The 26,340-nt window shown below is 39.2% G+C and overlaps 1 protein-coding gene across 3 annotated transcripts in view; it reads right to left on the reverse strand.

Moving 5' to 3' along the window:
* Nucleotides 1-4,124: 4,124 nt before the first annotated feature.
* The window catches only part of ggps1 (geranylgeranyl diphosphate synthase 1), a 59,686-nt gene continuing 37,470 nt past the window's right edge, over nt 4,125-26,340 (reverse strand). For all 3 annotated transcript variants that reach the window (XM_051919373.1, XM_028820580.2, XM_051919372.1), the window contains exons 3-4: nt 21,333-21,403; nt 4,125-6,603 (exon numbers count right to left, since the gene is read on the reverse strand). In XM_051919373.1, the coding sequence (XP_051775333.1) occupies nt 5,848-6,603; nt 21,333-21,403 (827 nt within the window). In that variant the 3' untranslated portion in view covers nt 4,125-5,847. The remainder of the gene's footprint in view (nt 6,604-21,332; nt 21,404-26,340) is intronic.

Genomic DNA, 26,340 nt, shown 5'->3' on the forward strand with positions numbered 1-26,340 from the left:
TTTATGAACCGTTTGAAAGTGCCTTTCCACATTTTCCTTCTTTGGAATAGCAATGATAGATTGACAGATCAGACAAACGCACTTCGATTGTGACATTGTGAGAAAAAAAAAATCCTCTTCCAATTCCACATCCAGCCCATACCCTCCCCAAACAATTTTTTTTTAAATCCCTTCTTTAGTCGATATAAATTGGAAGACTAACTAGATCACAGCCGGAGTTTTGCAGTGCGTGTTTGATCGTGCGTGCGGGATGACCAGTGTGTTAGAAGAAAAGAGATCTCAGACTGGCCGCCCTGTATGTCAATCAGTGGCAAATGCCATGGGGAGGATAAATGATAGACTAACGTTAAAAATTTTTTTTTTTTTTGAATACAACGCGATCAACCGGTCGATCACGATCGACGCATTGGGCACCCCATACCTATTCCATCAACACTACACTACTAGTCTGGTTGACCACTATAACTCAGCTGAATTCATTCACCAATCAATAAAACAGCTCCTTTAAAAAAATAAGGTTTCCTTTAAGCGTTCAGCTACATGGTATAATTCAGAACTACGATCTATGAAAGCAACTGGCAGACGCCTTGAGAGAACGTCACATAAGACTGGCCTCACTGTTCACATCCAGGCACGAACTGCAGCCAAGAACACACATTATGGCAGAATAATGGAAAGTGGCCACAAAACCCAAGGGTTTCGTTCTCTGTAGTTAATAAATTACCTCCTCTGCTGAAGTCTGAAAAATTCCTCCACTTTTTCCACAATAAAATTAAAGATCTAAATAATTAAACATAAATCCATCATCCATTTATATCCATCCCTGTCTTCCCACTCCACCCAGCTCCTTTTCTAAATTTGCACCAGTCACACTGGCATTTGTTAATGACCTGCTTTGTAAGATGAGGCCAACTACTTGTGTACTGAACCCCATCCCCACCACACTTCTTAAATTCTGCCTTCATGCCATAATCCCGATTGATACAATAAATCAATACATCCCTGGGCACTGGGTTTGTGCCCGCCCCTTTTAAAATCGCTTCTGTAACCCCCATGTTAAAAAAGTCTGGTCTTGATGGTGACGATCTTAACAATTTTCGGACGATCTCCCACTTACCTTTTCTGCCAAAAGTTCTTGAGCGTTTGTTGTAGCCTCCCAGCTCACCAATTACTTAACCTCTAATAATGTGATGGGCGCAGCATAGCTGTGAATCTGCTCTTCTTCAGGTAACCAATGATTTGTTTATGGCAGCAGACTCTGGCCAAACCAGCATATTAATTCTGTTAGACCTCAGTGCAGCATTTGACACAGTCAGACATGACATTCTACTGTCCATTATGGAGAACATGCTGGGTATCTCTGGCACTGCCCTCCAGTGGTTCAAGTCCTATCTGACTGATAGGCAAGAGTTTGTTAGTCTTGGCAACAGCAGATGCAGCTCAGCACCAGTCACACAAGGCGTTCCCTCAGAGCTCTGTCCTTGGCCCTCTTCTGTATTTAAATGCTTCCCCTTGGGCATATTATTTGTAGCTACGGACTGGGTTATCATTTTTATGCAGATGACACTCTATTTCAATGTCAAAAGTGCAACTTCAGAGTTTTCTCAGCTCATAACTTGCCTCAGTGAAATTAAAAACTGGATGGAGCAGAACTCTTTAAAATTAAATTGCAACAAAACTGAACTCCTGCAAATTTGGCACTGAAGCACTACTTAAGAAAATGAGCTCCTTTTCAGTCACTTTTGACGGTGATCTCATCAGACCTTCTTCTGATGCAAGGAATCTTGGTGTCATTTTTTGATTCCTCCCTTTCTTATTATGCCCACATAAACCACATTAAGAAACTTTTTCACCTCCGTAACATATCCCGTGTTCGCTCATTCCTTTCCTTTTCTAATGCTGAGAAACTTGTCCATGCGTTTATCACATCCTGCATCGATTATTGTAACACTGCTGGCAGGTGCCCCTTCTAATCTTGTATCGCAGCTCCAGTTGATTCAAAACTCTGGTGCAAGAATCCTTATTCAAACCAGCAACAGTAACCACATCACACCTATCCTGCTTCGCCTTCACTGGCTCCCTGTGTCTTACAGGATAGAATATAAAAATTCTATTAATAACCTACAAAGCTTTAAATGGCCTTGCACCGGTCTGCATCAGTGACCTTCTAAATCGCTATGTTCCTGTTCGCCTACTAAGGTCCTCGGATTCTGGTAATCTTGTGCCTCACACTAACCTGCCTATGGGTGACAGGGCCTTCAGCTCCATAGCACCTAGACTTTGGAATGACATCCTGAAATTAATTGGATCAGCTGACTCCATTATTTTAAAAAACAACTTAAAACTCCTCTATTTAAGAAGGCTTTTAAATTAACATTCTGCCCTTTCTTTCAGTTTACCTCTCTGTCCAGGTGCTCAGGATAATTTTTGTGTCTGTTATATCACAAATTATGTTATTTGTTAAGTTTTTCTTTTAGTATTGAATTTAGTATTTTACTCTGGTTTATTGTTCTTTATTCTATTTAATACTTTGTTTTATTGTTCTATTCAGGAAAATATATCCAATGTTACATATACCCTGCTGTTTTTTTTTCTCTGAGACTCAAGCACCTTGAGCATGGGAAAGGCACTATATAAATAAAATAAATTGACTTGACTAAATTTCTATATAACCACTAGAGGGCAGCACCCAGCATTTTCACACAGCTAACATGCCGGACAAAAAGCTTACACACAGCATAAAGAGAGGGTTTGTATTTATTTTTATTATGTGTATTAAACACAGGGAATGTTGTCCTTTGATTAAGGAGGATCAAAAGAAGTGGAAAAAAAATCTGGCTCTTTCTGCATGATATAACACGTACTGTGACACTATTAAGCCCCCCCCCCCCCTTTTTTTTAAGCATTGATATGTTGCAGCCTTATGCCAAAATCATTTCAATTTTTCCTCCTACACCAAACAGCACTCAATACCCTAAAATGACAACACAAAGACAGGATTTTAGAAACATTCACAAACAAAAAAAAAAAAAAAAAACCACTGAATTAATCATATTAACACAAGCATTCAAACTCTGCTTTTGCTCGGGTGCATCCCATTCTGCTGATCTTTATTTAGAAGTTTCTACACCTTGTTTGGAATCCACTTGTGGTAAATTCAGTTGATTGCACATAAGGCACACACCTGTTGATAGAAGGTCGCCACAGCTGACAATGTGCATCAGTGCAAAAACCAAGCCTTGACTCTGTTGAGGCACAGCTCTGGGGAAGCCTACAAAAAATTCCACCAACGTCCATTGAAGCCAACAGTGCAAGAGAAAATGCAGAGAAGAATTGCAGAAAATCCCCAAATCCAGGTGTGTGAATCCCAAGAAGACTTCAGGCTGGAATCTCTGACAAAGGTGCTTCAATAAAGTAGGGATAAAGGATCTAAATATATTAGTCTTTTTTATACAGTATAAATAGATTATGTTTCTAAATTAAGTTAATTACGTTTCTGAAATTCAGTTTCCACATGGGAAAAAACAGTAACGCTTAATGGGTGGGGGCAAAAATGATGTTAGCCTAAGACTAAACCAGGAAGAGGTCTGAATACTTTCTAAATACTCTGTAAAATAGATTACAAACAGTGCTCACACATAAAACTTACCTTTACCATGTCAGTTTCTAAGTCTGTTTAAACCTGAGCTGTGTCACTGTTGGATGGAGCCTATTCGAGCAAGCATAGAGAATAAGGCAGGAACAACCCTTGGACAGGGTGCCAGTCTATCACAAGGAAACACACAAAACAGGACAAAATTAAGCACTGCCAAACCACCTAACCTAAATGTCTTTGAAATGTGGGAGGAAAATGGAGCACTTGGAGCAAATCCACACCAACACAGGGAGAACATGCAAACATCATGCAGGGAGAACCAGAGACTAAACCCTGATCTTCTTACAGGCACTGTGCCAACAATTCGGCATATAAAATTTATGAAACTGAAGACAAATACCATTTGAATGATGTTTTTGCACTGTATTTTGCAATTTTTAAATTAGAATAATGCAAAAATGTATTCAGTGAGAGCAGCTAGCATGGAAAGGTGAACAAATGCATGTACATTTACTAAAACCACAAGATGTTTGACAAATTTAATTTATTCTTTGAATACTACATCAAAAACAATTGAAACTGTTATATTAATAGTAAAACAAAATACAACATGAACTTGAGATTAAATGAGACAGTCTCTCTAATGAACCAACTCCATCAACAAAGATGCTTTTCAAACAAAAGCCTAAAGCTAACAAGTCAGGAAAAAGTCAAGTTTTCTATCCAGGACACAACATAATTTGAACACAACAGTGCAATTTGAAGTTAGACATTCACCAAGGGTTGAACAAGGGTCCAAGTTATTGTACTGCTTGAAGAAAAAAAAAAAAAGCTTCAAACTTGTAAGATATCACCTATCAAAGGCTCAAAAGCTCAATATTGAGTTTAAATGTAACTTTAACTGAGAAAGAAGTTTAAGCTGGCTCCATGCAAGTGTGTCTACATGTGCAATAGAGCCCTGCAATGTTATGGCACCTCCGTTCAGCATTGCATCCTTCCTTGTACACAATACTGCCTTGTGCAGAGCCCTGGTACATGTTAACTAGTTATAGGTTTTTTTTTGTTATTATTATTTTTTTAATATTAGTTACTGACTGTGCACGTACCTTTTGGGTAGAAAAAGGGAGTGTGCTGGCAATACTCCAGTGAGCTGGCTGCATGCCACCCATGCGGAAGCACACCTCAGGTCAGGTGAGGAAGGCAGCCTGCACAAGGTGGATATGGAGAGGAATGAACAAATGTGAGACCACCGCAATGTTTAAATCTCTCATCCTGGGACCTGTAAGTATGCTTACCAGAGCTGTAGAGAAAGCGAGAAGTGCGACCACCTATGGGCAGACACACAGGCTGAAGTGTGCCAGTGTGAGAGAGGAGGCTCTTAATAAACAGTTCCACATGCGTGAACGTGGCACATAGCTGGTATAAAGGCACAAAACATTCATTTGAGGATAGGGGAGCAGTGAAATGGGTATTGATCAGGACAATCCCAGGAGCTGTATGACAGGAAGGATGTACAGCTGATGAGATCTTGCTGCCAAAACCGGGAGTGGTAGATGGTTTTGAGAAGTCTCCTGAGCTTGTTTATGCTAGGGTAATCTCTCTCTCTCTCTATATTATATATTATATATAGATATATATATATATATAAATAAAAGTTTTAGGCAACAAATCTTTGACCTTGAGCAGTCAAAAAGTATTTGGGTGGGTTGAAAATTCTTTTTGAAAGGAATTCACCCATCCCTTTTAATTCGATAGCCTGATTGACTATTATTGTGTTACTGATTTTTTTTGCACACTGTAAATAAAGAACAGTTTAGGAATTTTCACTTTTGGTCCGTGACTCATTTCTCGTTGCCACTGAATGGTTTACAAACTACTAGGTGCACATTTGGTGAGAGGTGTCCATTTGATGCAAGGACAGGGCATTACACTGCATTCATCCTTACGTTTACATACCTGAGTAAAGAAACTGCAGACACACAAAAAGAATCAAAGAGACACTTTTTTTGGAGTGCCAATTATATATATATATATATATATATATATATATATATATATATATATAAAAAAAAGCAGCAACACTTCCTACATAAAAACATTTTAAAATCCATTCTTCGTCCTCTTCCCCTGAGAGAGCACTCTTATCTCATGACATTTGTAATGTTAACCTGAGAAACTGCTAAATTAAGAATTTTCCAGCTTTTCTGAAAGGCATGAAAACAACCCTTTAAAATCACAAGGCCAAATAGGAATCAGATTTCCTTGAAAAGTTTACTCAGTTGCTGCATTAAAGCTTCTAATTGTGGATTGCCCCCCAAATCCTCAATTTGCTTATAGGCTTCAGCCTCCAGCTTTTCAAGAGTTTGCCGAGTATAGGCAAAAGAGCCAATTTTTTCTAAGTAGTCCACGCAGTATCGCTTGATGTCCACATTTTCTGTGCGCTGGCGCAGAATATTTTGCACTTGAGTGCTGTCTGGTCGAGACCAAATGGCATGAATTGTGGGAAAAGAGAATTTACCCTCTGTCAAGTCTTCACAAAAACTCTTGTTCTCGCTGTACTCTTTGGATAGAAGATTGGCATAGTCATCACGGATTTGGAAAAAGAGTCCCATTGTATTCAGCAAGGGCTTCAAGTCTCTTCTGTCACTGGAAAAGAGCTGCATGAGCCCTACAGCTAAGCCAAAGAGGCCCCCTGTCTTCTTGAGCACCATATCTTTATACTCTTGCTCAGTAGGGCAAGTATATGTGTCACGCCAGTAGATATCTAGACCCTGTCCACGGTGCAACTCCAAAAGCTGCCGAGTGAACACCTGAACAGCCTCTGGATGATCTAATGTCAGCACTTTCTCCAAACCTAAGAAATATACATAGTTTGCAGAGTTGATGACAGATGGTATTCCATAAATACTGTGGGCCACTGGGAAGCCACGTCGTAATTTGGAGTTATCTTCAATATCATCAATTAGAAGGCTAGCATTGTGTAGCATCTCTGTCACCTCAATGATAACCTGAAAGAAAGTATATATAATAAGCATCACTCATATGTGCAATAGAACTCGTCACAGCAGGTACAACACAGGGCACTTTGTCAGTTTGTCCTTGGGGAAAGTTAGAAAAACTTGGAACAGGCAATTCAACCCAAAAGGAAGCCCACCAATCTTATCCAAGCAATTCCTCCAAAACAACATTGTGTGGTGGATAGTAGGACACTAGAGATGTACAAAACAAAACTTGGTAACTTATTCTCTGTGGTCTTGTAGAACTCATTTAAAAGAAAATGTCAATCCACTGTACCATTTCTTTTCACAATCATGTCACATTTTACTCCCTATTTGTGTAAACTGAAGATTAAACTCTATTCTCATAACTAATTCCTTAAAGTCATAGACCCATCCTGGTTGCTCTTCTCTGGACTTCTTCTAGTGCTGCTACATCCTTCTGTAGACAAAGGACCAAAACTACACACAGTATTCTTGGTTCTGGCTCATTAGTTTGTTATAAAAGCTTAAGCAAACCATCCTTTAACTTGTACTCTATACATTGTGCTATATAATCTAATAGACTAGGGGGCTCCGCCCCCTGCTCGCTTCGCTCGCCAACCCCTCGTGTTGGGAATGACAAAGAGCGTGATGTATGAATGAGATATAGAATAGTGTGAAGGTGTAGATCAGGGATGTGCAAAGTCATTCCTGGAGGGCCGCAGTGGCTGCAGGCTTTTGTTCCAACCCAATTGCTTAATAAGAAGCACTAATTGCTCTAGAAACACTTCTGCTTCATTTTAGTTACCTCCCTCGTTAAGATTTTGAACCCTTATTGCTTATTTAAGTCTTAAACAGCTGCATTCTTGGTTTTTAATTGCTCCTTATTAGCAATAAGATGCAAATGACAAAAGAAACCAGCAGTTATCCATTTTGCTTGTTACCCTTTACACCTGTGTGTATTTATCATGCACTATTTGGTTTAATTAAATACTTGGAAGGAAAGAGAAGACAAAAAAGTCAAGGATTGAGAATTACCCATCCGTTTTACACTTCAAAATATTTGGATATCTTTAGAATGGAAAAAAAAAATCTAGGATTTGAGAATGACTTGACATAGCAGAGTTAAAGCACTAAAAAGCCATGAAATGTAATTATTGGCAAGGATTGTTTTCTAATTAAACAACTGGGTTGGAATAAAAACCCGCGGCCACTGCGGCCCTCCAGGAATGGCTTTGCACACCCCTGGTGTAGATGATGCAAATAGAAAGCAAACAATAAAGTGTGTGGCACAGTGTAAAGGTTTATTGGAAAATTTCTTTGTACACGCCGTTTAAGTGTAAAAGGTAATTCCAGCTCAGAACTTGTAAGGTCAATGAAGATGGTTATTGTTGTGATCAGAGTCAAGTTTGTCAGAGCTTAGAAAGAGTTGTGTCTCTCCAGGAAGTAATGGAATGACTTGGGTATTTATGTTTTCCACATTAATATTTTTTGGACATAATATAGTGCGTTGTGTTAAAAGGGGCATTTGGTCTAATGAGATTGCTGTTCCAAATCTGTCTGTAACTAAGTCGTCGCAGATAAAGGCTTCAGGAATTGTAATAATATGTGGGTGAAGTTCATCTGTATTGGTGAGTGTACCATCTCTCAGTTGTAATAAGCAATTGTTATGATCTGGTTCTGGACATCGTATCTTTTTTACTAACTGTATCTTTTGAAAGCGATGCCAATTGTCTGCGTATTTTAAGGTGCACTGAACAATTGCTGAGTGCATGGCATCTGGAAGAATAGCTAATCACTGTCTAAAATCTCCTCCTCATAAAAGTACCTTTCCTCCAAATCGAATATTATTATTCATAAACGTTTGTAGAAGTTTATGAATGGTGTTGAGTAAGTGACTTCATGCCATTGTACATTCATCAATAAACAACATTTTTGCAAGACGGATGTCACGTGCAGTGCCACCGTTAATGTTCATAGTGGATACCGATTTGTAGGATCTAATGCAGTTGATAAAGATTTCACTTTCAGGTACATCGTTAGTTAGAAGCTTCTGTAGAAATTCAGGATATGAATGTAAAGGAGGCAGTCTAATTTGACCCTTTTGACAACAACGTGTAAATGTATTACTTGTATTGCCAGTTGTTTCTTCAGGGAAGTGAACTGAATGACAATGATTGTAAATGACATTCATTAATCCGAATGAATTTTCTTGGTGTATGTTTTGCTTGTGCCGTTTGAGAGGCGCGTTGTTGCATGTGTAGTATTTGGGACGTGTTTTGGAGCTGTAATCTATTTGCCTGTGCTGTGTGAGAAGCCCGTTGTAGCCTTCGCTGCCGTTAACATGTTTTGCTTGTGGTGTTTGAGTGCCGCGTTGTTGCATGTCCATTATTTGTGACGCGCTATTTTTGATTTTTAATTAATTCGCCTCCGCTTTGCGCAAAGTCCGTTTCACTCTATGTCGTGCATTGTTTGTATCGAGCCTTGTCCGTTTTTGTATGTCGGTCAGTTGAGCTTTCTGCTTTTGGAGTCTTGCTTGCTTGTTTTCTGGCCGGTCATATGCGCGTTGCTTTGCTCCCTTTTTTGTATGTCTGAGACGCGAGCTCTTTCTTTTGAAATCGTGCTTGTTTCAATGCAGCACTTTGAGACGCGCGCTGTATGCATCTACGTTCAATGTGTCTGTTCATTTGGGCACGTCTCTGTAACGGGGTTACTTGAGCTTTGCGTTTTTTGATCCGAGACATTTTTTCTCACGTATTTTCCGAAGCGCGTTGTATGCGCCGCCGTGTATTCTTTTTGTTTCATTCGTGTTCGTGTGTTTGGTCCCGTTATCCGATCCGAATTGTTTTGTACCCGTGACCGTGTATGCATGACTTGTTTGTTCCTCAGCGTGCGAAATATGTATAAGTATTAAGGAGGATCGCACTCACTGTTAATATGGAGCCTTTTCTCCAGTTGAACGGTTAATAGTGCTTTATTTTAATGAGATCCACCTATGCTGCCTAGTGTGAAGGTTTTGAGATGACGTATGTTTAATATGGACGTTTCCTTTAAATATGTGGCTTTGGGTGTCACTTCTTATTGATTTGGGGGGGGGATTGTTGTTGCGCGAGCGTCTTCTTTCTTTTTGTGTTCCTGTGTCTTGTTTGAATCCCCCTCTTTGTGTGTGTCCCGTCCCTTGCTTGTAGGGTCTGTGGGGCGGTTTTGTGTTCTTTTTTTTTGTCTTCCATGGGCTTGTTGAATCCCCCTCTTGGTGTGTGTCCCGTCCCGTGCCTGTAGGGTGTGGGGGGGTGTGGTCGTGCCTTGCTGTTGTGCGCTCGTCTGTTCTTTTTTTTTGGTGTGTTTAGTTTCGTGTGCAATGTGTTTCGTGCTTTGCCCGCGTTTGACTACTTTTTTATGTGCCTTTTCCTTTTTTCGGTGCTTGTTGCGACTCATTTCTGTGACTCCTTTTTGTATGTGCTCACTCCTTTTTTCTGTGGTCTTGTCCGCCTCTCCCGGCCCCTCATCCGCCTTTGTCGCCCTCTTTTGTCCGCCTTTCTCCGACTCTCGCGGACTGTTTTTGCGCCTGCGCCTCTCGCGGACCCTCATCCGCCTGTCTCGCCCTCTTTTGTCCGCCTTTCTCCTCATCCGCCTCTCTCGCCCTCTTTTGTCCGCCTTTCTTGGCTCCTCAGCCGACTCTCGCGGACTCTTTTTGCGCCTGCGCAGTACGTCTTTTTGCAGCTACGGCCCATTGCCGGATGTGCCTGCGTCCATCATCCGGTTTAGCATTCTCGGTTAGTAATATGGATTACCACAAAGCTTAGAAAAGCAGGTTCTTAAAAAAACAAAACAAAAAAAAACAAAAACTTGTGATCAGCCAATTTACTGATCACAGAGACTTTTGGTATGGAAACCGGATTTAGAGAGAGAGAGAGAGATCAGAATTAACACTAGAATCCCTGAAGCCTATAAAAAAAAAAAGTGTAATCCTGGGCCTCCTTAAACTCCTTTGCACCTCTCCATTAGTGTATTTTGTTTTGCAAATGTGTCGATTAGCACAAGCAGCCTGCTATCCCATCTCCCCCACTGCCGCATCTCAACTCAGATAAAATGTTCCCCCAGCTCAAGTCTGTTTATAGGAGGTGAGGTGCCCGAAGTCGTATAGGGAAAATATATTGTTATTTGGAACACATACATTTAATGTGTATTCAGTGTCTACAACACTAGTGTGGAGAATTTCTTGTGTATCGTCATCCAAGTTAACTCTGTTATATCAAGTCTTTATTTGAAAACAGCAGTGCCACATCAGGGGGAGTGTGAATATGACAGAGAGAATAAAAATGAAGGAAAAAAAAAAAAAAGCGCTAACCATAACAACAACAAGTAGTACCGTAAGTTTACACCGGCTGTTACAGACTGAAATGTATGTTTTTATTCTCTAATAGTAACAATACGAGCAGCTCACTACTCAAAACCTAGGAAGAGCCCGTAATCGAACCCACAACCTCTTGATTATGAGTCAGCAGTACTAACCGCTGCACCACCCAAGTGGTTGTGTCAGTGTCGAACCCTAACCAGATTTCTTTTTGTTCAGTTATATTCTTGAACAAAAAGCGCACGTGTTATAATTGTACCTTTTGTGAAAGTGTTTGATATTTGGACTTCAGTCTTCATACATTATACACTTCATGTCAAATTTTGTCATTAGTATTAGAACATGAAAAGTTTGTGTTCAACATTTCTTGCCTCACACTTCCTGTCATCCTACATTTACCCAGATCATTGCAGACATAGAACACACATGAAATGTAGGTGTTCCAAATAATGTATTATTTACCCTATAAGACTCCAGGCACCTCACATCCAAATAAACAGACTTGAGCTGGGACAAATTTTCTCCCCGATGAGTTGAGTAGCAGCAGTGGGGGGATGAGATAGCAGGCTGCTTGTGCTGATTGACACATTTGCAAAACTAAAGATGTTTTAATTACATTTCTTTCCCCCTTTAAAAAGTAGTAAGGCCAAACTCCATTAGATGTCCCACTGTGCAGAGAGCTACTAGTAACCAAATATCATTGTGCAGTTTTATGCTATTACTTATAAAAAAAAAAAAAAAAAGTTTTGAACAAAAACCTAAATAATTCAAGCATTATAATTGCTATAATTGCTCAACTATAAGTAATTTGATATGAATGTTAAAATCGGTAAATTTCTTGCTTTGTTAACATATTTCTTGTCAAAAAAAGGTTACTACATCATCCATTTTAATCAGGTTTAGGGAATGTGAACCTATTTTTCACAATCCATTTCTCCTCGGCTAAGAACTGAATGTTCACTTTGCAATTCAAAGAATTAATTTCCCTGTTAAGCGGATTTGTCAAACTATTTTGCATCATTATCATGCTATAGAATCCATTTTGTCTCAACTTTAACTTAGACAGAACCTGTGTCAAAAAGCTTTTCCAGGAGTCTGAACTCACATTTTTCACAGTAATGGGAAGTTCATGGGCAGAAACGTCACACTGCTCTCATTTCACCGCTAATATAAATTTTGATCATAGAGTGTCAGCCTTTAACATGTGGAAGTTTTAGTTTGCACCCAAAAAACAATTAATCCTGATCTGTCAATACTCTTTCAAATTTCCACAGAATCAACCACATTGTGATTTACAAATAGAGAACTCATGTTTTCGAGAGCAAAAAAAAAAAAAAAAAAAAAGTTTCCACCTGGTTAAGTTCTAATGAATGCAATTACTAGAGCTCATTATCAACCTACTGCTCCGTGAAAATTATCCAGTTAAAGTCATCTTAAAATTTTCTCTAATTGCAGATTATTCATTATATGGCTGCTACAATGACTGATGAGCAAATACGCTGGTCCTATGATGGTGTGTGGTCTCATGGCATAGCTGAGTAAGACTAAACCAATGCAAGGCTTAAGGTTAACCGGGGAATCTAAAACCTAACCCAATTGTGCATGTGGTGCTGCCCAGATATGCTCCAGCCCCTACAAACCTCAAATGAATAATTAGGTTAGAATTTTGCATATATGAAGTATTAGAATTTCTTGATTACTTTGTAAATTAATATGTTCAAAGTGAAGAATGGAAGTAACAAAACCTTGCCAAGTGTTCCATTTGTAAAGTACTTCAAATTGATCTTAGTTATACTGCTTACATGATGTTCCCACAATTGTTCCTTGCCAATGATTTGTGAAGGGCAGAACTGAACTTGCATATTTCTGTCAAGTTAGTCTCATTTTCATCTAAGTTAGCCATCACACAATTATTTTTCTGACGTTGCCAATCCAGAGTTGTATGAGAAATGCAAGGTACACGTTCAGATTTATCAGAAGCAGAATAATTTGCAGCAACAGATTTGTGATCCATTCGGACAATGGAGCCCTACACAAGTCTGACCCAAGGTTATTATAGTTTTGCCTTTTTATATTAGTTTTTATTTCTATATTTTTTCTGACCTTATTTGGAAATTGTTCCAAGTTTTCCATCATCTTGTGTGTATATTATATATAATTAGTTTCAGTTTTAGTAATTATGGTACGGTTAAAGAGCTACTATGTAGTTTAGTTTTTGTGTCACAATGGGACAGAACTGTACACTTAACAGGTTTGGATACAAGTTTAATGTTAGTGGAAGCTTACTACATGACAGTTTACTATTTGGTTTTGTTTCGTCTGATAAAAACAAGCATAATCGAAACCATGTACTGAATATGAATAACTTTACACAATTTTATAATTTTTAAAAATATTTTCAATATCATTTGTGCTGAACAAATCTGCGCTGACTGTTGGCACTTTTTTTCTTTTCCTTTTATTGCCCAGAATGGGCCAATTTGTAATGAAATTTTAAGGTTTGAGGGTTTTTTACTCTAAATGTCTACAGCACACAACATATCCTGCTCCAATGACAATGTGCTTTCAATATTGCATTCTAAAATCTCAAATACTGGGCATTATTTTCTACCAGCCATATTGATTTGATTCCATCTCAGGCACAAACAATTTATAGACACAAGTTTGCCACCCGCAGGGCTGAAAAGATCAAAAATCAGAAAACAATCTACTGTGTTCTGACAGGTGTGAACATGGGAGAGAAAAAAAAAAACACCACACACACACACAACAAAAACAGGGGCTTAGGAAGGCTTAGGCTTGAATCAGTGTGCGGAGCTGTATTGAGGGAAACAAAGAAAAACAAGCATGTAGTGTCAAGGTTAGGGGCAGTGAGACTTGAATAGCCCATGCATAAGAACAGTAAACCCATAATGAGCAGAGCAAGAACAGGCAACAAGAGTATGAACAGGCACAAAATGACAGCATCTGAGATTAAGAATATATACATTATCTAAACCTGTTTATCCAGAGCAGGATCACATGAAACCTGGAGTAGGTTTGGATGCAAGGCAGGAAAAATCCCTGGTATACAATATGTATGATATGGCTGATGTTAAGAACAAAAATATGATTTCAACTATTTTTTGAGAGAGAGTGAAAAAAAATGGGGACAGATATTAAAACAATTCTGCTATTGGATTATTTTCACAATATCTGGTATTAAGAATGATGAATAAAATAAATAGCATAAATACAAAAACACACTAGTATGTTTAGCTTTTCATCACTTGGCAGACTCTCTTCGCCTACCTACCTGTAGTTCAGTAGAGACATTGCCAACTCAGGAATTTTACAAAGTTGTACCTCTTTTTTGTTAAACATTTTTTTAAAACAAAAGTGATTGGTCAGTAACAATATGCTGATCTTGTATGATGACCCTGTCAGTCTCTCGATCAGTGCAGTTTTATTTTCAAAAATTGTGAATAGTCTTCCCTAGACTTTCTCATGTACACAGATATGGGGATGGATATTTGAGGAATAAACTGGAAGACAATGATGTTATGTACATTAAAAAACCACGAACAACAAATCAAATATATTGAACAATTATTATAAAGGTAAAGTTGAACAAATCTGACTCTGCAGCTGCATGAATAAAAACAAACAAACAAACAAAAAAAAAACGCAGGAGTATGTGTTCAGGTAAAGTACAATTTCCGGTTGATGGACTTGGCCCAAAAATTTATACAGATCTACAAATTTGGTGAACGACCACATACCAAATTTCATCCTTCTATCTACTTGCGTTTTTGAGTTCTTGTGTTTACACACAAACTTCCAAAAAAAATTGTATTTTTGGACTTGGGGAGGTCAAACTTCAAGATTCATCAAAATAGAGGTCAAATTTTTTTTCCCATGCTTACTACACTTTCTCCATACTTCGTGTTCGAAGTGGCGGGTGAATTGCTGTCAACAAAAAGCAGGCACCCAAGAAATAAAACAAACGTTATGTGATGATGCGGATTTGCTGCATGCTCCTGTCTACCAACACCGTCGGTAATGCTACCGATGAGCTAGGCAGTGAGGCACAACAATAGAGCAAGAAGATGGTGTACAAAAAGTGTCAAGTTCTTTCATTAAAACCAAACCATGTCCAAATAAATAAGTGCAGTGCTTCATAAAGAGTCATTAAATAAATAATCCATAAGAGTGAAAAGTGGAGGTTAAAATCCATCTGAAAAATCTTTAAAATAATAAGGTTAAAACAATGCTGGAAGCGGTCCTTTTAAAAATCCGGTGCATCCTGCTTCTACTACTGGCAGCCCCATCTGGGCTTCTCAACAGGGGAGTCGCTCTACATGCAGCTGACCTTCTCTGCACTGTCCTATTGTTTGGAATTCCTTACCGAACCCTGGCTCTGGTAGGCTCCTCCATACAGTGACTTGGGTTCCACAGCGACCAGGACGCCCACGCTGGGGAATACACACCACAAGTCCCGACTCCCGCTGCCTTACACGGAGAGAGTCACCCACCTTCCGGTCACTCCCACCCTTCAGAATAAACTGCGGGAGCAACCACTACTGCTACTCCTCGGGTGTCGGCCTAACACCCAGGCTCACTGATTAGCATGCGAGCCTGCACTCGCTCGCTCGCTTTCCTGCACCGGCTTTCTCTCTCTCCACTACGTCCTGCTTTCTCCAGCATCCTCCATTCGTTTTGTCTTTCTTTTCTTTTTCCCCCCCTTTCTAGCCGACTCGCGCTTCTATTTATCAAGAGGGCATGGCAGCTGTGGCAAATCAGCAGCCCCAGGAACAATCACGGATGCAGACAGTTTCTCACCTGTGCACTTCGGCGAGAAACACCCACATCGCAAATCGAACTGAGAACCGCTTCCGCCACACAACCACCACGCCCCTTTCACCAAGCCGTGAGCGCAGTGATAATTTTAAAACTGGCCTTAGAACGGGAGCTGTGGACCCGCAACACCACACGTTACACGTGATTTTTTGTCCATACAGTAAAGTTTTGTTGACCACCACATTCCAGTTTCAGGCGTTTGAATTACATGGTGGATGACTTTCAGTTTTAGAGTTAAAAGTTATAAGGGTTAAAATCTAACAGCAAGAATATTCATTCAAAAACGAAAACTAAAATTAGTAAATTTTATTTCAGTTAGTCTTTCCAGCTACTTCAATAGTTTCGTTTAGTTTTGTTCATTTCATTTTAGTTTACGAATTTTTTTTTTTTTTTTTTTTTAATAGTTTCAGTTTTGATTTTAGTTTTCGTTAACTATAATAACCTTGGTCTGATCATCCACTTATTAAAGAGGACTTCCAACTAAAAAGTCACTGTTTGCAAACAGAATTTTTCCCCCACAGGTTCACACAAGCGAAAACATCACAACAGGTTTGAAAGAACCATTAACTGCTTAGGGTCTAGAAGAAAGACGTCTAATCTATAACAGATAAAACGATGCAACTTTTGTAATGGTCACTGCATTAACAAGTGGGCCAGGTTGCAGTGCTTTGACCACAGACTGCATCTTGCAGTTGGTAAATTTGCCATATGTACTAATCTGTTTTCCTAAACAACTTGTCCTAAAATTAAACAATTGTTACACACACATAAATGGCATACACTGTCTTAGTTATATTGTAAGAAAACTCTCCCCCACAGAGTGTGTCTTTTAACTTATTATTTAATAGCTAGATTTTAATAACTCCCTTTGTTAGTCCTCTCTTTAGTACAATCTGGAGACCGTCATCCTTGTATTACACTGCATGCTCTATCTGTAAGTCTGTATGTGAAAATTTTTGAATCTTGAATTTTAAAAATGTTACTTTCAATAGCAATTTTAAAGACATTAAATTGAAACTGGAGAGTACACCACAAATGTAAAACTCCTAGATAGTAACATTCTTTGAGAGTGATCTGGTTTTCATATTTTTAAAAAACATGTAAAGAAAGCAGACAGGAACTATACATTTCATCTTTAAATAACATAGTTTATTCAGTTGCAGAAGCAGTTATTTCTAAGTATAAGCACTTTAAATTTAAATGTGTATACCATTTAATGTGTATTTTATATCCCTTAGAAAATGCATTGAAAAAGGAACACACTCTCACAGCTGGCAGGCCAGACGTTCTTTGGAAAAAAGCCCAGAAGGAACTCAGTCATTACATTCCCACCTATTGGAATGTCAAACAAGATGGATTCCAGACAGCTGATGATCAGCAGTATACTAGAGCAGCAGAAAGTTTTAACTCGGGTCAAGTCTGCAGACAAAAAGGTGTGACAACCAACCTGACAAGATATGCATGTCTTGGAGATGAACAAGACATAAGGTCCACTGCTGGACTTTACAGATGCAATTTCAAGAGAAGAATATATATATATGTTAGTGTGACCTATGTGTAATGGTTATTCACCTCTAACACTTCAATGTTACTAATGCAAGGGGAAGAGACACACCTAACCCAAGAAGTTGAATAGAGAGATGTTGGACTGCCTTAATGAGAAATATAAATATGAAGGTACTCATGAGCTGCTAGATATGGCATCTTGTTTGGAACCTTGGTTCAAAATGGACTTCATCAGTGCAAGATCAAAGTCAAGGCCAGAGTGACATTAAAAAGGACTGAATGCGAAGAGACCTCAAGCTGTAGCGCTAAAGTTGAGCCCACAGTTACTGACATGTCCCAGGTAAAGAAAGCAAATAAGTCCTTGGGAAGTTTCTTTAACACTAGAATTACCAAAGCCCATGAAAAAAACTCATAAATCCGTCCCACCTTAAATCCCTTCACACCTCTCTGTCAGTGTCTTTTGTCTTGTAAATGTGCAGATCAAGACAAGCAGCCTACTATTCCATCCCCCCACCGCCACAGAACGGGCACAAAGTTCTCCCAGTTACAACCTTGATTATCGGAAAGTGCTGGAGTTTTAGAATGGAAATAGATCGTTATTTGGAACACACGTGTCACATGTGTGTTCCGTTTCTACAATAATCTGTGTAAACACATCATTAAAACAAACGTTTTTCATATTTTAGTAATAAATGACAAAATGTAGACAAACTATGTAATGAGTGAAGCCTGAAGTCCAAACAAATAAACATTTTCACAAAAGGTTCAAGTATGATGCCACAGCTTCCGTAGTGCAGCGGTAAGAATTGCTGACTTGTAATCAAGAGTCCCCCGGCTCGAACCTGACTGCCTGATTTACCGTTTTGAGTAGTGAGCTGCTCTTATTGTTATTATACAATAAAAATACATTTGATTTGCGTCTGTAACAGCTGGTGTTAGTTTATAATACTTGTAATTTTTATTCCCCCCACTTTTATTCTCAGTCACGATCATGATACATACTACCCCCACGAAAGGATCTGACAAAAAGATGACACACAAAATGCTGGTGAATCTGCCCTATTCGTATCTCATTGTCACCTGAATTAAAAAAAAAAAATAAATAAATAAAAAAATCAATTTTATTGAGATCCTGATTTAGTATGCACCTTATGGTCCATGATGTCAAAGCCACATTCATTCACGTACCATCTTGTGGTTGTAATCAGTGACCTCGTTTTTTGTTTTTTTTTTTTGCATTTGCACTGCATTTCTCACTACATCACATAATTAAAAATTAAAAGCAGGTGCACCATATCAGAAAATACCAGTAAATGAACATAACATTAGACAGGAACTTCGAAGAACCAGTCTTAGTTAAACCCCTAATGTTTAGTTTGCTATTTGGGCATATTGTCACCATGCCAAGATCAAAACAGTTCTCGAAACATTCAGAAAGGTTTCCAATGCCTAGTAAAAAATCTACAATCCCTGTCAAGGAGACCTAAAGTGGACAAGATTTCAAACAGCAGCCAATATTTCAAGGCCATTATGTCCCAGAAAGATCAGCCCAAGAGGAGCAACACACAATGCTGAACAAAAGTAGGCCTTGTGGTTTAGTGATAAAGGCTTTGAACTTCAAACCCGGAGGTTATAGGTTCAAATCCTGCGACTGACACCATGTGTCCATGACCTGCATGTGCTCCACTTGAAGAAAAAAAAAAAAAACCAAAAAAAAAAAAAACACACACACACACAAAAGAAATGTATCTAATTGTATCAAATGTTGCAAGTTGCTTTGGATCAAGTAAATAATCATCACGTGACCTACGAGTAGCTCTAGCCACTGTTGATGTCGGACTACACGAGTATAGCATTAGAAAGAGGCTGCACAAATTACATCTACATGTAGAAGTGTCATGAAATGGCCAAGTTAAAACAGATCGGAAACCCATAATAATAATTCATTACATTTATATAGCGCTTTTCTCAGTACTCAAAGTGCTATCCACACAGGGAGGAACCGGGAAGCGAACCCACAATCTTCCACAGTCTCCTTACTGCAAAGCAGCAGCACTACCACTGCACCACCTGTGAGGACTGCTATACTACATATAGACTGGTGTGCCTGCAAAATACCCCTCAAACATCACAAAACAAAGAATTCTAATTCTGCACGTAGGAGTGGGAAACACCTACCAGCTAATGTCAAAGACTGCTAGACAATTTTAGTAAAGGCAATCCTAAAGGGCTAAATTTTAGCATTGCTCTCTGAATTGCCAAGGTGTTAAATACCAACAACAGTTTCCTATTAATTCACTCTAGAAAAATGCTATTCCCACACAAGTACACAAACTGGGTCACAATTTTAAAAATCTGTCACATCTTTCAAAATTAGAATGTCTTTGAACGAATACACAAAAATTTAACTACAATTGTTTTATGTAGTAATTCCGATGTATACCACAGAATGCCTTTGGTTAACATTGTTCTCAGGTGCCATCTAATCGTAACAGGATTTAGAAATGCATACTGTCTGGAGATGGATTTTGTTTTTAAAATACAAACAGAACTGTAATGGCACAATTTTTACACATTTACCTAGACGTACAGTGGCATGCAAAAGTTTTGGCCCCCTTGCTTAAAAGGTCTGATATGAATAATCAAGTGAGCCGAAGATCAACTGATCACTAAAAGGTATAAAGCTAAAAGAAGACACATTTCTTTAATATTTTAAGCAAGACTACATTTTATTTCCATCATTAACTGGTACAAAAATGGTCCTGAATCCAAAGTTTGGGCACCCAACATGGTCGGCACAAAAATATTTTTTGTAGTCGGCTAAGAGCCTTTCAGTTCTTACTGGAGGTATTCTCACCCATTTGTCTATGCAAGGGGCTTCCAATCCTGCAAGATTTTTATGCCTTACATGCACTGCTCTTCTGAGATCTATCCCACAGATTTTTCAAAGATGTTTAGGTCAGGGGACTGTCAGGGCCATGGCGAAGCTGCCACCATATGCCTCAAGGATTTCAACTGTAGATTCTGAGGTGTGTTTCAGATCATCATCATCATCATCATCTTGTTGTAGGACCCATCCTGGAGGCGTGCACTTTTATAATTCGGCCCCCATTTTTCACCAAATATACTTTTGCACATTGTGGCCAAAAAGTTCTACTTTAACTTTAGTCTACAGGTCTTGTTGCCAAAATTCATCAGGCTTGTTTAGATGCTCATTTGCAAATTACAGGCACTGAATTTTGTGGCTATGAAGCAGGAAAGGTTTTCTTCTTCCATTAAGGTTATATTGTTTAGGAGTCACTACACAGTTTTTAAAAGGGTGGAGAAAAAAAACAAAAAAAAACACTATGCAGAACTACTCCAGAGTCTGCTAAATCTTCTTGAATGTCTTTTGCAGTCAAAAGGGTGTATTTGCTTTACATTATCTAATGAGCAATTCTTTCAGAAAGTTTCCTCTTTCTGAGGAAGACCTCAACTTGATCTCCTGTATTCCTGTTAACTGCCATTTCTTAACAGACGGGGGGAGAACTGCTACCTGAAAATGCTTTCCTATATTGTTGCAGCCTTCTCCTGCTTGGTGAGCATTAATTTATTTTTCAGAGTGCTAGGCCATTACTTTGAGGAGATCATGACTGCTGATTCTTGGGACAAGGTTTGAAAAATCAGAGAATTTATACAGCCTTGCAATTTGCATCACCTGGTGTTTCCTAATGATGACTGAACAGTCCATAGCCCTAGCAAGCTATTTAAGGTCTGAGACCTTGGGAAAAGTTACCTAGGACCTTGAATATCTTGGGGTGCCTAAACATTCTCATGGTGCTCCTTTCCTCCCCCACCACTGCACAAGACAAAAATCAATACACTAATTTTGCATAAATTGCTAAAAAGAAATGTGTCCTCTAACTTTATGCCTTTTGGTGATTAGTTCATCTGCTGCACACTTAACCATTCACAAATAGATATTTTAAGAAATTTATTATTAGTCCCAGAAAATTCATTTGCAAATAAAAATATTTATGCCCAGTCAAAGGAATGATAGGTTCTCAAAACACACTCTTACCTGAAGTTTATCTTCTGGGACATTGAGCCAGTGGTTGAAAGCTTGTGAAAGTTTGCTCCTCACCTGTTTACCTATATATTATAAAAAAAATTAAAAAAAAGTTTTTAGAAAAGAGGTTCTCTGTACCTTCGTAATACAAATAGTTTCTTCTAGATTTTACAGGAAATGTAGTACAAAAAAGTTGCAAGTCTCTATGATGTGATAATCTGGAGTAATGGTGAGAGATGTCTTTAACAGATTAAGCTATTAAAGTCAAATTTCTATCTAGTCCTATCCAATTAAAAATGTAGATGATTGCCACAAAGACATTACATATAGTAACATGTATATAGATTTGTTTAATAAGATGGCAGTTGCTATAGTGTAAGATCACCCATACCAAAACACATTTAAATCATTAAACAGGGAATTCCATAATTCTTCTCTAAAATGAAAACAGCCCATCTTAGTTTCAGTAGCAAATATATTAAAGGGTAAACCTTTATGGGATTATATATATATATATATATATGTGTGTCAGACCGTCAGGGCCTGCAAGGCCTTCTCTGCTGGCTTAAAAAAATATCTGAATCACAAACTGATGTTAATTATATTTTGCCCATGAATACTTTATTAATTGAAGTAATTTATTAATTTGGAATTAAATAATTCCAAATAGTCGGTCTGCTTCCTTTCATAGCTTTTCTGATGGTTGTGCTGCTTCCAGACATGTATTTTCGTATTAAAGCATTTAACCAATCACATTTCAGCCATCATTTGTTGCCTGGCAGGGTCAAAGTCAAAGAAGTCTGCCCGGAGGCCTTCACAATCCGTTCTGCAGGCCCTCAAAACACAACACAAAATAAATGTCGATTAAACTGTTGCTTCAACCAATCAGATTTTGAGTTGGTTTCACTAGGGCCCTCTAGCAGGCATACGGCAACGTCACCGTATTCAGACCCATTGATTGGATAGGATGGTGTAATAGCTATTTTGTCACCCCACAATGGCTGAGGAAGGAGAATAGATCTGGTGGCAGATTTACTTTCAAGGCCATTTTCAAGACGGACTTTTCAAGAAAAGCTGGACATTGTTAAGAAAGGTCGGACAACTCCGAAGCTAGCTAGCCTGTCACAACCAGGAGGAGGATTTGTCCGCCACTTTCAGGTTACCAACTATGAGCGGTACCCCTGGCTCACAGGGTCCGAGGAACACTGCAAATTGTATTGCTGGGAGTGCTTGTTATTTGTCACTGGTCGACATGGACCCACACTGGGCTTGTAAATTTGACTTGCCTAACCAAGGCAGCAACGAGACATCAAAGCACTGCCGGACACTTACAAGCAACGGTGCTTTCCAAAACTTTTGGGGAAACCAGAGTGGATCTACAGCTGAACGAGCAAGTGCGCAGGGAAATGGAGCTCCACAACGAAAAGGTGAAGAAAAACAGAAATCTTAAAAAGACAGACTCATTTTTTTGGGTAAACAGGAACTTTCATTTTTTCGGGGACACGATGAAAGCGGGATCCAACAACAGAGGGAACTATGTGGAGCTCCTTTCTCTCATTGCTGAGAGCAACACAGATTTACATTACCACCTGTCCACCAATAAAGTGTTTAGTGGGACGTCGGGTAAAATACAAAACGACCTGATCACTGCTATTGCTGAAGTGATGGGAGAAGAGATAAGAAGTGACGTTAAAAAAAGCACTGTTCGTCTCTATTACGGTGGATGAGACGACAGATGCGAGTAATGCAGCGCAGCTAGCACTGGTCCTGCGTTACGTAACGGGCACAGGTGTCAAGGAGCAATTTGTCAGATTTGAAGATGTTACCAGTGGGAAGCGAGCCGATGACATTGCAGGTCTTATCAGATTTTTGTTGAAAAATGAATGTCTGGGTAAAGTTGTGGCACAGTGTTTTGATGGGGTAGCGGTCATGTCTTCTGGATTAAATGGGGTGCAGGCTAAAGTTAAAGACAGAGCACCTTTGGCTTTATTCATACACTGCTATGCACATTGGCTCAATTTAGTACTGACTCAAGGGGCCTCAAAGCTTAAAGAATGCAAGATCTTTTTCGGCCACCTCAATGGCCTTGCTGCATTTTTTTCTAGATCGCCTTGGCGCACGCAACTACTGGACGAAATCTGCCAGCGGCGTCTCCCTCGTGTGGCACCAACACAGTGGCAGTACACATCCAGAGTGGTCAATACGATCTTTGAGAAGAGAGATGCTCTAAAGGAACTGTTTCATCACATTCTGGAGCATCATGACAAGTATGATGAGGACACAGTGCGCTGTGCTGATGGATTTAAAGCACATCTGGATGATTTTGAGTTTTGTTTTTTGCTTCACACATTCAATGGCATTTTTGAGTATTCAGACGTGCTCTATTCAGTACTACAGGACAAAAAAACTGGATGTGCAGTTTTGTCTGGCTAGGGTAAAGGAGTTCTGTGACACCATTGAGCGAGATAGAAGCCAATATGAGGAACTCTACGAGGCCACTGAACGCACCGCAGGCGCTCCGAGCGCACGAAGAGGTCAAGCGCAAGATTCTCACGCGCACTACCGCCAACTCCATGGCAGGATTCTGGACAATATTATTTGCCAGACAGTCTAGATTTCAAGACCACAAAAAAACTGATGTTTGTCACGCTCCTCGACCCCCAGAAGTTTCGGGAATACAAGAAAAATTTCCCGCATGCAGCCTTCTCCAGTTTAACACAGAGCCACAGAGCACTTTTTGATCTGTCTCGGCTAAAAACAGAACTGACTAATGTATGCCATGGATGATTTTGCAGGAAAATCTCCCACTGATCTCCTTGACTTCCTTCATCAGAAAAATTTGAATGAGAGCATGGGGCAGCTGTACACATTGGTATGTTTGGCGGTGACCATTCCCGTGTCCACTGCTTCTGTCGAGCGGACATTTTCAGCCCTAAAGCGAATTAAAACTTATGCCAGAAATACGACAGGGCAGGTTCGACTTTCAGCATTAGCTTCGATGGCGATAGAAAGGGACTTTGTGATGGAACTGAAGCGCACGGATAATCTGTATGACTGAGTAATTGAACTGTTTGAGGAAAGAGAGGAGGATGGATTTTGTTTACAAATAATCCGAATTTTTGGTGAGTTTGAGTTATTATTGATGTTTTTTATGTGTGTCGCAGCTGTAGCTGCAGTAGAAAGGAACTTGTTCACCCCTGGTTTGTCTATTCAATAAAGGCATTTATTGTGGCTACAGGAGTTATCTGCGATGCAACGGCTCCTTATACTGTATTTCTGCATATTAAGATGGTTTTTATAACCATAAATTAGTTTATTTAGGGGCGGGTTGATTCAGACGGAGCACTACTGAAGGCCTAGGTGTGAAATGCATGGTCCGCCACTGAGTTACATATACACACACAAACATACATATATATATATATATATATATATATATATATATATATATATATATATATATATATATATATATATATATATATATATATATATATATATATATATATACACACAGTGGTGTGAAAAACTATTTGCCCCCTTCCTGATTTCTTATTCTTTTGCATGTTTGTCACACAAAATGTTTCTGATCATCAAACACATTTAACCATTAGTCAAATATAACACAAGTAAACACAAAATGCAGTTTTTAAATGATGGTTTTTATTATTTAGGGAGAAAAAAAAATCCAAACCTACATGGCCCTGTGTGAAAAAGTAATTGCCCCCTGAACCTAATAACTGGTTAGGCCACCCTTAGCAGCAATAACTGCAATCAAGCGTTTGCGATAACTTGCAATGAGTCTGTTACAGCGCTCTGGAGGAATTTTGGCCCACTCATCTTTGCAAAATTGTTGTAATTCAGCTTTATTTGAGGCTTTTCTAGCATGAACCGCCTTTTTAAGGTCATGCCATAGCATCTCAATTGGATTCAGGTCAGGACTTTGACTAGGCCACTCCAAAGTCTTCATTTTGTTTTCCTTCAGCCATTCAGAGGTGGATTTGCTGGTGTGTTTTGGGTCATTGTCCTGTTGCAGCACCCAAGATCGCTTCAGCTTGAGATGACGAACAGATGGCCGGACATTCTCCTTCAGGATTTTTTGGTAGACAGTAGAATTCATGGTTCCATCTATCACAGCAAGCCTTCCAGGTCCTGAAGCAGCAAAACAACCCCAGACCATCACACTACCACCACCATATTTTACTGTTGGTATGATGTTCTTTTTCTGAAATGCTGTGTTCCTTTTACGCCAGATGTAACGGGACATTTGCCTTCCAAAAAGTTCAACTTTTGTCTCATCAGTCCACAAGGTATTTTCCCAAAAGTCTTGGCAATCATTGAGATGTTTCTTAGCAAAATTGAGACGAGCCCTAATGTTCTTTTTGCTTAACAGTGGTTTGCGTCTTGGAAATCTGCCATGCAGGCAGTTTTTGCCCAGTCTCTTTCTTATGGTGGAGTCGTGAACACTGACCTTAATTGAGGCCTGAAGTTCTTTAGACGTTGTCCTGGGGTCTTTTGTGACCTCTCGGATGAGTCGTCTCTGCGCTCTTAGTGTAATTTTGGTCGGCCGGGCACTCCTGGGAAGGTTCACCACTGTTCCATGTTTTTGCCATTTGTGGATAATGGCTCTCACTGTGGTTCGCTGGAGTCCCAAAGCTTTAGAAATGGCTTTATAACCTTTACCAGACTGATAGATCTCAATTACTTCTGTTCTCATTTGTTCCTGAATTTCTTTGGATCTTGGCATGATGTCTAGCTTTTGAGGTGCTTTTGGTCTACTTCTCTGTGTCAGGCAGCTCCTATTTAAGTGATTTCTTGATTGAAACAGGTGTGGCAGTAATCAGGCCTGGGGGTGGCTACGGAAATTGAACTCAGGTGTGATACACCACAGTTAGGTTAATTTTTAACAAGGGGGCAATTACTTTTTCACACAGGGCCATGTAGGTTTGGATTTTTTTGCTCCCTAAATAATAAAAACCATCATTTAAAAACTGCATTTTGTGTTTACTTGTGTTATATT

Source organism: Erpetoichthys calabaricus, chromosome 15 (assembly GCF_900747795.2).
Source record: "Erpetoichthys calabaricus chromosome 15, fErpCal1.3, whole genome shotgun sequence".
NCBI classification, from domain to species: domain Eukaryota; kingdom Metazoa; phylum Chordata; class Cladistia; order Polypteriformes; family Polypteridae; genus Erpetoichthys; species Erpetoichthys calabaricus.